General features: G+C 43.1%; 1 protein-coding gene across 1 annotated transcript; it reads left to right on the top strand.

The window, feature by feature from the left end:
* The first annotated feature begins 2,228 nt into the window (after nucleotides 1–2,228).
* On the top strand, nucleotides 2,229–10,219 carry STRIT1 (small transmembrane regulator of ion transport 1). The gene is made up of 3 exons (XM_066622303.1): nucleotides 2,229–2,277; nucleotides 8,078–8,176; nucleotides 8,792–10,219. Exons 1-2 carry the CDS (start codon nucleotides 2,265–2,267, stop codon nucleotides 8,170–8,172), a joined length of 108 nt encoding a protein of 35 aa, XP_066478400.1. The 5' UTR covers nucleotides 2,229–2,264; the 3' UTR covers nucleotides 8,173–8,176; nucleotides 8,792–10,219.
* The last annotated feature ends 2,078 nt before the right edge of the window (nucleotides 10,220–12,297 follow it).

Genomic DNA, 12,297 nt, shown 5'->3' with positions numbered 1-12,297 from the left:
TAAGGCAGAGGAGGGCAGAACAAAGGGGTGGATCAGGCCAGGGAGCAAGGCAGGATCAGTGGAGGAGACCTCTGCCATATTTTCCCTTCCAGGTCTGGCAGCCTTACATGGGGCTTACTGGATTTGTGCCAGCTAGGTAGCTGGTGCAGATCCAAGTAACCCCATTGGGCAGGCTGGGGCATTACTCAGGACAAGCAGCAAAATATTCACTTACTCCATGGAGAGCTCCAGCCTGCAATGGGTACCATGTGATCCTGCCGTGCCAGCATAGTTTAGGACTGAACTGCCTGATAGATAATGGACTATAAAGCTACATAGCAGCATGAAACTATATAACAGTTTCCAACTGTGAGTAGCTGTTTTAGCTATTTAGTTGTTTGATTTTTCTCTGTAAACCGCTTTGTGAACTTTTAGTTGAAAAGCCGTATATAAATACTGTTAATAATAATATTTTACTGTACACAGTGAAAAACTCATTGTAATGGTTCTCACCTTCCTAAGAATTAGAAGTATGCTGGGCAGGAAGATGTCTCTGGATAAGGAATTCTATAACTAGGGGACCACAGTGGAGAAGGTAATAGATCCATTGTGCCATGCCACTACTCAAATGGTATGGGCACCTGCAATTGAGTCTCCTCAAAAGATCTGGAGGTGTAAGAATCTGTGACTTAGGGCCCAATCCTACGCTTCCCTGGTGCCTAGCAGTTCAGTGGCATCAAAAAGGCCACTGCTGTATCCTGGGGCTATGATGGGTATGTGTAACTTCCTGTTTTCAGAAGCAGGCTACCTCAGAATGCCTGAAGGTCACCAGGATGAAGGTCTCTTGTTGTCTTACGTGATCGCTGAGGCACCTGGTGGGCCACTTTGAGATACAGGAAGCTGGATTAGATGGGCCTTTGGCCTGATCTAGCAGGGCCCTTCTTAATTTCTTATGGAAGCAACCAGAGGTCTCCTCGGGATAAGGGAAATAGGTCTTCCTGTTGCTGAGATCCAGTGCCATGGACATACTGTGACACGTCTGATGGCATGTTTGTGACAGCCATTGCTGGGGCAGCACGCTGGTTGCCATCGCTGCCCCAGCGTAGACTGGGCTGTGACTTATTACAGGTCACATTCAGATGTCACATTCTTGACCCGCCAAACCATGGTTAGAGCAGGAGTTTCCAAACTATGGCCCATGGGCTGGATCTAGCCTGCAGTACTGGCTTTTCTGACCCACAGCTGTTCTGGCCCACAGTTTGTTCTGCACCATAGCAAAAGGAAACAACCAAGGTGGCTTCATTGTTGATGGTTGGAAAGGGGAGAAACCAGGACAAGCATGTGAAATGCAAAAGGTGTCAGGCAGAGAGGGAGGCAAATAAGGGAAGGAGAACAGAACTCCAGATTAATTGGTGTGTAGACTCATTTTACCATTTGCATATTGAGAAATCACATTTTCCCACGATGTGCTGGAGCTTCATGGGAACCAAAGCACAATACTGAAAACAGATCTTGGAGAATGCATATGCATCATGTATGGGATGAATTTTAAAAAGTTCTCCAAAGTTTATTGTACACTGTGACCAAGTGACTTTAAATCTAGCATTTCAAATGTCGGTCATGCTCATGTACAAACATACACGCTTTCCCTGAACCATTCTGGGATAAAGCCATAGGACACAATATCACTTTCTTGTCCTGCCTGTGAACTTCTCTAAAGCATCTGATTGGTCGTTACTGGGCAGATCACTTGAATCCTGAAGAGGTGTGAGAATGTTATTCCGAGGTTTGCATTAGAAACATCTCCATGTTAAAACTTCTGACACACAGGATTTTAAGCTTCAAGTTTTAAAGTATCCCTCTTCAGCTGGATTTCCAGTCTGGCTTATTAAAAGAGAAAAAGAAAAGAACAACCACTTGTGTATTCAAATTTTACATCTGAGCAAAATTCCATATCATTATGCAGTGATAAAAGTGATCACGAAATATGCCATAACTATCACTGAAAGGAATTTGATTTGGCTGGCTTAGCTGGAAAATGAAAGCATAGCCCACGTTTTCTGAGTTAATGAGTAGTAATGAGCAGAGTGGACCTCAAAGCATTACAGAGTGGACCTAAAATCCCCTTCATTTCCAACTGCTACATGCAGATTGCATCAGACTGGTACCAGCGAGGGAAGCAGGTGCAAGCACATTCCAAATATCGCTCTATTTAAAGGATCAGCCAGTTCAGAGATAACAGCGGCAGACGTGAAACCCGTCCCATTTAGACACAGCAGAGAGGAATGGCACAGCCAGGTATGATGCAAAACCAAATGTTTTTGAACTATTATTATTCATGCGTACAGAAAGTAATCTGCAAGAGCTTAGCTTGGGCATGGGTTTCAGCTTGTATATTTTTCTGACCCAGTAATTTCATCCATTGGAAACCTATTGCATTCTCTTTTGGATTAAGAGGGACTTTCTCTTCCTTCACAATCACTTTGATGGTTTTGTCATTTTAATAAGTGTTCTTTGCAGAGGTGAGAAAACCTTTTCCTTCTCAGGAAGGATTCCAAGATAAGACAGATGCTGTGGCTATTCTGTGAGTGAGCCTTACCCGTGCATTCCTGAACTGTATGGAAATTTAAACACAACTAAATTGTTGTGAATGTTTAAGGTTTTGAGCACAGCCAAGAAGAGGAGAATGAAGATTGATTTTGTTTAAATCAGTTTTGGTTGCTAATCAATTGCACAAAAAACTGTGAATAGATTTTTTGCACAAAGCAGACAGGACAGAAAGATATTAAATGATATCTACCGCTGTACATATCTCATTTACCTAAGTGGTGATAGGTCCAGGGTAGCAGTTTGGATGAGAAAGTGCTGGAGACCTTATAGGACCTTGTAATTATTTTCTCAGCAAATACAGTATGCAAGCAGAGCACAGTGAAAGCATGCAAAATCTTTTCAGTGGCCAGCAAACAGCAAAACCACTCAAAGAGTATCTACCTCCTGCTGAAGTGCTACACTTTGAGGGCCCAATCCTATCCAACTTTCCAGCTCTGGTGTAGCCACAGTGCAGCCCCATGGTAAGGGAACACATGTACCCATACCTTAAGAAGGCCCCAGTGACTGCCCCTCCACCACAAGATGTTTGGACATTCCCCAGGGTATCTTGCTTTTCTACCCTCCAAATGCAAGTTCCCACACTGCATTTATAGTCAGTGCTGAAGTTTCCCCCAAGGTTGAAAATTGACTTGTTGAATGTCAACCAGGCACCATTTGGACTTCAGAAAACCCTTTGCCTGTAAAGAACTCATCCACTTCTCTGAAGCATGGTCTGTGTCAATTGTCCTGTATTATAAATATTTGGATGCAATATCACTTGCACTAGAAGACTGAGCAATGCAAATGCTGGACCATTGGCTTTGGTGTAACTTCAGCAATTTTATTATCAGTTGGGCTCACCACCCCAACTCACAACAATAAAGGCGACTGAGAATGGCAGTTTTACCACCTGTTCAAGGAACCTCTGAAGAACCAATAGTGAATATCAGTTCTAATGATGACTAGTGATGACCCATTCATAAGCAGCTGTGCAGGCATGTGATGTTCATGATGATGAATATTTATGCACTGCTTTTCAACAAAGAAGTTCACAAAGCAGTTTCCCAGGGATGGGAACTCGAGCCTGGTGACTTGGACTCGAGTTGCCAAAAAAGTGCAGTTTTTGCTGACCTGTGAAGACTCAGGAAGTCTCAGAAAAATGCCTGGGGGACTCAGACAAACACTTGAGTCAGGGGTCCCCAGACTTGGCATTTGTTCCCACGCATGCAGCCTCGAGTCTGCCTGCGCTGATGTGCTTGCTTACTGTTTTTGTGGTGTGAAAAACCTTGTGGGGCCATCATTCCGACTGGGTAAGCAGCAGGGAGGTTCCAGCCACAAGGCAGGGAAGGGTTAATGCATCTGAGCAGGAGCAGGGAGGCAAGAGATAGCTCTTTTGCTCATCTCTGATAGGAAGGAAGGAACCAGTGATCATCGGACAAAGGATGGGCACTCTGAAATTTTCTTTGGCTGATGGAGGGCAGGAGGAGAAACTGAAGGGGGTTTTTGCCCTACAATTAACTGGAGATGCCCAGGGATGGGGAGGAGACAGGGAAGCAGGGGGTAGGGGTGGAGGCAGTTTGTAGTGATCATGCTTTCCAAATGCATGGCTCCTTCTGGCAGAAGCCTTATTAAATGACTGGCTGCAGTGGGACGACTTCTGAGTAGAGCTGCCAAGGATCAGGTTGCTCTGGTAAGCCTTGCAGCTGTTGCTCATGACCTTCCTTCCTCTTGCTGCTTCTGTCCCTCCCATCCCATCCCGCCCTGTTTACAGATGGGTGCAGACATCAGGGGAGTGTTCAAAGAGAACTCTGACACACACATACCCCTCAGCAGCAGCCTTGTTTTTTCCATGGCGGGCTTTTTAAGGGGGGTGGGCAACTTGATTTGAGTCCTTTAGAGTCACAAAAGGGTGACTCAGCGACTTGGAAAGTGGTCTCATTATGACTCATTTTTAGTTGAGTTGCAGGGGGCCAGTAGACTTGACTCAAGTCACGCTGCACTGGATTTTCCCATCCCTACGGTTTCCAGAGGAAATGAAATAAATGACTCTCTGTCTACAAAGGGCTCACAAGCTAAAAAGATGCAGAATACCAGCAAATAGCCACTAGGAAGGACACTGTGCTGGGCTAAAGAGGGACAGTTACTCTCCCCCTGCTAAATATAAGAGGAGAACCACTTAACAAAGTGCCTCTTTGTCCAGTTAGCAGGGTTTATTTATGTTGTAAATGAAAGACATATGCAAAGAATGGGCAGCAAAATGGCAGATGCGCTTCAATGTCAGTAAGTGTAAAGTCATGCACATTGGGGCAAAAAATCAAAACTTTAGATATAGGCTGATGGGTTCTGAGCTGTCTGTGACAGATCAGGAGAGAGATCTTGGGGTGGTGGTGGACAGGTCGATGAAAGTGTCGACCCAATGTGCGGCGGCAGTGAAGAAGGCCAATTCTATGCTTGGGATCATTAGGAAGGGTATTGAGAACAAAACAGCTAATATTATAATGCCGTTGTACAAATCTATGGTAAGGCCACACCTGGAGTATTGTGTCCAGTTCTGGTCGCCGCATCTCAAAAAAGACATAGTGGAAATGGAAAAGGTGCAAAAGAGAGCGACTAAGATGATTACGGGGCTGGGGCACCTTCCTTATGAGGAAAGGCTACGGCGTTTGGGCCTCTTCAGCCTAGAAAAGAGACGCTTGAGGGGGGACATGATTGAGACATACACAATTATGCAGGGGATGGACAGAGTGGATAGGGAGATGCTCTTTACACTCTCACATAATACCAGAACCAGGGGACATCCACTAAAATTGAGTGTTGGGCGGGTTAGGACAGACAAAAGAAAATATTTCTTTACTCAGCGCGTGGTCGGTCTGTGGAACTCCTTGCCACAGGATGTGGTGCTGGCGTCTAGCCTAGACGCCTTTAAAAGGGGATTGGACGAGTTTCTGGAGGAAAAATCCATTATGGGGTACAAGCCATGATGTGTATGCGCAACCTCCTGATTTTAGGAATGGGTTAAGTCAGAATGCCAGATGTAGGGGAGAGCACCAGGATGAGGTCTCTTGTTATCTGGTGTGCTCCCTGGGGCATTTGGTGGGCCGCTGTGAGATACAGGAAGCTGGACTAGATGGGCCTATGGCCTGATCCAGTGGGGCTGTTCTTATGTTCTTATGTAAAGATATGATAGCAGCAGTATAGACACAGCAATTTTCACTTGTAGTTATCCTTGAAAAACCTAGGACTAGCTCACACTTTTGTTACTACACATACCACAACCTTCTCCCAAAGAGCTTATGGTTGCATCATTGGCTTCCCCCCACTTTTATCATCACAACAACCATGTGAGTAAGTTAGGTTAAGAAAGAGTGCATGACTCAAGGTGATTCAAGGTATTCAAGACCGAGAGGGGATTTGAACCTGGTTCTTTCCACTCCTGCAGCACGATGACCTCTACAAACTACAAGATCTCAAACTGAACTTCCCCTTTGGATTGTGCGCCTGGACCCATGACCATGTGGATCCAGTTATAGATAAGCCAAGAGCCATCTCCATTAGTGTAACAGCATTTTGCTCCTGGCTCATGTAAACCTTCTGCTATTTTTCCGGACAGAAATTCTGCCTAGAAAATTTTGCATGGGAAAAACTCAGAAGCGTAAACCAATTCAGAGAAGAAGTAAAACAATAGCTTCTTGCAGTTGTTCCAATGACTCTGTGCCAAATGCTTACAAGGGAACAATGTGGGCTGCTATTGGCATAGCAGGTTGTTGAAGAGGGCAGCCAATGTACTTGGAGGCCTCGAGAAATGCTGAAATGGCCTGGGTGTCAGGGCTCACATTTAAATCTCATTCGCCTTTGGGCCTTGGCAGGCAGCTAAAATTGCTTTGTGAATTGTTGTTGTTGAAAAGCAGTGTAGGTGTGTTCTTAATAATGCAACAACATTGGGCCATGCTTTGCACTGCATGTAATATACGCTTTGTTCCTTAGGCACATGCTGGACGTGGAGTTAGCTTTTATGCAGCATACATAAACCACCTTATGCATGCACAGCTATCTGCACAAAGATAAATTGTCAGGGTCCAGGAGGGCAGAAGAATACCCCCCAGGTTGCTACCCTGCTGCCACCAGCCCAAGAGCCAGGATCACCAGAGGAATTCCCTGGGCTGAATCCCCCTTCCTTATAACATAACTCTTTAGTTCCTCTCTCTTTGGTTCATTTAGGAACTCTTTAGTTCCTCTCTCTTACTCTCTAGGGGAAGAGAGTAACAGTCCTAGGTCTCTCACTAAGGCCCAAACAAAAAGGAGTGAGGAACACAGAATTTATTAAGATCCATTAACAAATAAAAGGCTTTAACAGAAACCTAAATATGTAGTTGGTTAAAGCACTACAGTAAGAGGAGGCTCCCAAACCTTCAGGACTCCCCCCCCCCCAACCCTTTTATGAACTTGCTAAAGAAAACAACTACAAAGAAAAGATAAAAACCCTAATGCATTCTAACCTTTTTTCTGACACTAGCCAGAACTAGTTTAATTTCTCTCACTCACAATACCAGAATGAAGATAACTCTCCTTCTGATCTCATCCACCAAGGAGACAGCAAAGGTTTCTTCTCTAAAGTTTTTTTTTTAATCCTCTTTAGTAATAAACCCAACCCCCTCTCACCTGGATCTTTTACACCTGAGGAGTCCCAACTACTCTAACACCAATGGAAGAAGCAAAGACCTACATGAAACAACAGTTTCATGACATAAACCTAGGGATGGGTGCTCTCAAATACATGGTAGAGATAGTGTATGTGTTGCTTTTGAGGCATTTAGCATAATGTGTGAACACCAGGGCTGTGGATTTGATCCACAAAACCTCTGACTCCACCAGAAATGGCTGCAGATCCCATGACTATAATGCCAAAGCCCTGAGCAGGGCTCATCCACCATCACTTCCTGTCCTCTAGTCCAGGCACCGCTCCCAACCGTAAGTGAAGCTTTCCCCAAGAGACCCCCCAGAGGTCATTTGGAGGAAGGCTTTGTCATAGATTGGGAGGGCAGGAGGACACAGTGACAAAGCAGCTTTCTCAGTTGAAAGAAGACATTGCAACAAAGAGTCTTATGGTACTTATCTTACTTAAATGGTCTAATCAATTTATTTCAGCATAACCTTTTATGAACTGCAGTCCACTTAATCAGCCAAGGTGGTCATGTTGCCACTACTCAGAAGGTGGACTGTGGCCTTGGGCTGGGCGATTATGCTTAAAGCATAGACGTCAAAGTATAATTCGTTTAGTGAAAGCATAGGAAGTGTTTGTTCACCAAAAACTGCAATTTTGGAGGAAGGACCCCCCGTGTATTAAAAAAGACTCCTAATAGGTTTCCATGTTGATTGCATTTGTGATTATTAGAATGTCAGTAGCATATTATTCTTAAAATCCTCATATTTTGACAATGGTTACACTTCAGAGATTGTTCTTTGTGTCTCATCCCAACATTCCAATAAAATCTTTATTTTCTCTCTTCAGAGGCAATCCCATATTCCCGTTATGTTGTACCTGCCCTTCTCTGTGTTGGGTGGATTATAGGTTGTGCCTTAATGGTTTACTTTGTCTTCTCTTAAGCGGGTAAGTGGTTGCTATAACCCCACATGTAGTGGACAGTGTCTTTTGTACTAGAGGTTTATGGCCCACACCAGCTGTTCATGGGATACGCTAGCGGACTGTGAGGTCAGTTAGTAAATTTTTTGGTTGCTGGTGCATCAGCTGCTTCATCATTCTGTGGCTTGCTGCCAATGCAGTGACTGTAGGTAAGACTTGCACCAACAGTGACTGTCTGCAGATGAGCTGTCAGAGGAGGTAAGGTGGTGGTGGAGGCAGATTGGCATGGATCAGGTTGGAGATTGGGTAGGTCAGGGGCTGGTTGGGGACCGAACTCGGCAGTAGCAGTGACTGCAGGATCCTATGCTCTGGCTCAGGCTTGACAAATCTTTTTTGGCCTAATAGATTTATGCCAGCAAAATAGGTGGGGTAGATTTGAATAGGTCTATTGGGGACCAGGGAGCATTGGAGGAGGTAAGTAAAAAATGGCCATTACTTATCTCTTACTGCCTGCCTGATCCCCAGTCAGCCCATGGGGTGCCATAGAGCCTGTGTCAGTGTCCCTGCATCATTTAGGCCAGATGAGAATAGGATAGTGCCCTCAACTACTGAAACGTACTCATTCTTATTTTTATTCTACAGGAAAGAAGAGCCATGCAAATGGATGAAGATGTCTGTTTCTTATTGCAAATTATATATGAATAATATGACATGCAGTCACAATACATATCCTTCAGCGTCTAAGGCTGCAGTCTTATGCACACTTTCCTGAGAGCAAACCCCACTGAAGACAATGGGACTTATGACAAGCAAAGGCTTGTGCTTTAAGGCTGTAAACATAACTGTAATCCTATATGCACTCCTCTCGGAGTAAGTTCTAGGGTATTCAAGGGGACTTACTTATGAAGATACATGTGTATGATTGTGCTGTAATGAGGAAACAGTCACCAAAACAGTTCTGTAAATTTCATTAGTTGTGAATTCAAATTTTACTGGATGTTTAGCAGTAGAATCAACTTTGCCTCCCTCTCGCTACCCTCTTAATTTCATTATCCTTGATTCAATAGCTTCTATGTTTCGTGAATTTGATGACAATCTCAACATTCAACCTTTGTATTGTTATGGCTTGGAAAATGAAGACTAACTTTTCATGCTCTCTGCCTTTGAATGATTCAGTTGCCTTATCAATGATGCTTTATGTTCAGTTATGACAGCACACAATTCAGAAACAATGGGCCTGTTTCCTACAAAGCTCCATAATGTCTGCTTTCTGCATAGCACTGTGTAACAAAATGTGAACAATACCACACAATTCAGGAACAATGGACCTGTTTCCTACAAAGCTCCATAATGTCTGCTTTCTGCATAGCACTGTGTAACAAAATGTGAACAATACCACACAATTCAGGAACAATGGGCCTGTTTCCTACAAAGCTCCATAATGTCAGCTTTCTGCATAACACTGTGTAACAAAATGTGAACAATACCACATTTATCTTAATATTTTGATGTTTCTTTATTAACTTTGGTGTGAAGATTCTAAAAATAACTCTATTCAATAGTTATACAGTTCCAAAATCTATGCAGTTGTATGACACGACACGTATTACAATGCAGTAGGCCAGCGGTTTCCAAACTGTGGGTTCGTGGCCAACCAGTGGGTCATGACCTGATTTTTGGTGGGTTTTAGACTATGTGCATCAAGAGTTAAACAATCTGCTGTTTGTTGAGGGACAGCACTGCTACCCAATCACCATTATAGCCACAGAGATGTGAGCAGCTGGTAAAGTGAAACTTTTTTTTGAAGTGGGTCCTGATGCTTAAAAGTTTGGGAACCACTGCATTAGTCAATAGAATTAACAGAAACACAAAATTTAAAATAACTGAAAAAGTTTTGATGATACAAAAAGTCTAAGATTACTGCTGGGATCAGTGCCTCTGAATTGTATAAGAAACATTCAACATAAACAATTTTTGGGTTACACAGTGTAATGCTAAAGATATGCTTATTTTGTTTTGATACTGTCATAGAAAATGCAGACAAAGATAGAAGCCTACCCTGTAAAATATGAGAGATGATTTTAAAACATTTCTGTGAATAATTCATTTGTGAGGAAAATGCACTTCATTGGATTCATTGTTGAAAGAGTAATTGGGTTTATAAGGTTCAGGTTGATTGATTGTATGTTTTCTCAGTTATTATTACTTTGTTCAATCGTTGATCTACGTCATTCCTTGGACGAGTTAGATACCAAATGAAAAATGTACAATCCCAGATATCATCAGAAAGATAAAATACACTATTAATGTCGCTATTAAAATCCTCAAATTAAATCTTGGAGCAACATTTTGGTAATATTTGCACTAGCTAAAAGCCCAATCCTATCCAAATTTTGTTTTCTTACACTGGGGAACGCCACTGCTTCTCTCATGAGTTTCCTCAGTTCTGCTCCAGCTATTTTGCTGGCATAGAACAGAGTTTAACAGTGGCAGAAAAGCAAAGGGATAGAACATAAGAAGAGTCCCATTGGATCAGGCCAAAGGCCCCTCTAGTCCAGCTTCCTGTATCACACAGTGGCCCACCAGATGCCTCAGGGAGCACACAAGACTGCAAGAGGCCTACATCCTGGTGTCCTCCCCTGCATTTGGCATTCTGAGGTAGCCTACTTCTAAAATCAGGAGGTTGGACATACACATCATTGCTTGTAACTTATGATGGACTTTTCCTCCAGAAATTTATCCAGTTCCCTTTTAAAGGCATCTAGGCCAGATGCCACCACCACATCCTGTGGCAAGGTGTTCCACAGACTAATCTGTGGATAGGATCTGGGTGCACACTTGTGCCTCTGATTTCACCCCTTCCCTTGATTGGTTTACTGAGTGATGGAGTTGAGGAGTAGCAGCAAAGGTGGTGAAATAGCACCAGGGGAAGAAAATGATGATCCATTTTCCACTGTTCCCCTCTGCTTCTTGGTAAGCCAGCCGGGGACCCAGGGCCAAATGAAGAAGCTCACTAAGAGGCAGTGGAATGCAGGCAGCAGCTACAGATGGACTCACAGATGGACATCACCAAATGTTTAACAGTTCCTAGATATCTCAATCCTTGATGCAAGTCTCCAGACCAGGACACTGGGGAACAGTAAAATGGCACTGGGGAACGAAGATGAAGCTCTGCTGCTGTTTCTTCTCAAAACTTCCAGTAAGAATTTCCATGGGCTTTCTGGTGGTGGTAGCAGATTCTCACAGGTGTAAGGATTTGCATTCATTGGATCTTGCCTCACTTGCAGGGCCACTCTTGCTTTTAGCCAGTGCTATTTGCTGGCAAAATAATTATGGATCATGTGTCTAGGCCTAAGGCTGGACTCTATCCACATAAAAGACCAACCACACTGACAGACACAGAGGCAGAGGCATTAGATGCTATACACATTCATTTTCTTTATTGAAAGAACTTCATTTCGAGCAAAGACTGAAGTAAGCATTTCTTGCTGGAAATCCCACACTCTCCCAAAATCATGTGCCAGCTTTTCAGGTTGTGAAATTCAGGTTTATAGTGGGCCATAAAACATGTTCTGTCATACACTGTGCAATAACACCTTTTCACCTGGGGCAAACTTGCAACATTTGTGCAGCCCGAGTGAATCCATCCTGTTTCTAAATTCCTAAATTCTAGATTTAAATGAATTATGATTTTTTTTTTTAGCATTTGTACGTGCATGCTTCCATGTGCATAAGTATATAGAGGACTGGGTCACAACCAGGGTGCTGAGGGCATATTACCCTTCTCTCCATGTCACTTTTATTATAATTACCTCCCAAAGCTATTATTTTCCTCACAGCAAATACACTAAAGCAATGGTTTCCAAATTTTTTAGCGCTTAGATGTGACATCATCAAGAAGGAAAATTTTTTACACCTCCTTATGGCAAAATCAAATAAATTAAGTAAATTAAAAGTTTACAATAAGTATGAGATTAAAAATGTATTTTAAATGAAGAAACCTCCTAACCTTCCCAAGCAGTAGCTGTTCTGTTTTAAAAAAAATTCCCATTATCCCAAACGTTGCAATCCTATCCACACTTATCCGGGAATAAACCTCATTGACTATCATTGTTAAAAGCATATACATAGTAGCCTGTTCAAAGTAC

The sequence above is a fragment of the Tiliqua scincoides genome, chromosome 3 (genome assembly GCF_035046505.1).
Source record: "Tiliqua scincoides isolate rTilSci1 chromosome 3, rTilSci1.hap2, whole genome shotgun sequence".
Classification (NCBI taxonomy): Eukaryota; Metazoa; Chordata; class Lepidosauria; order Squamata; family Scincidae; genus Tiliqua; species Tiliqua scincoides.
The sequence above is the reverse complement of the archived record's forward strand: the minus strand, read 5'-3'. Positions and strand labels throughout refer to the sequence as shown.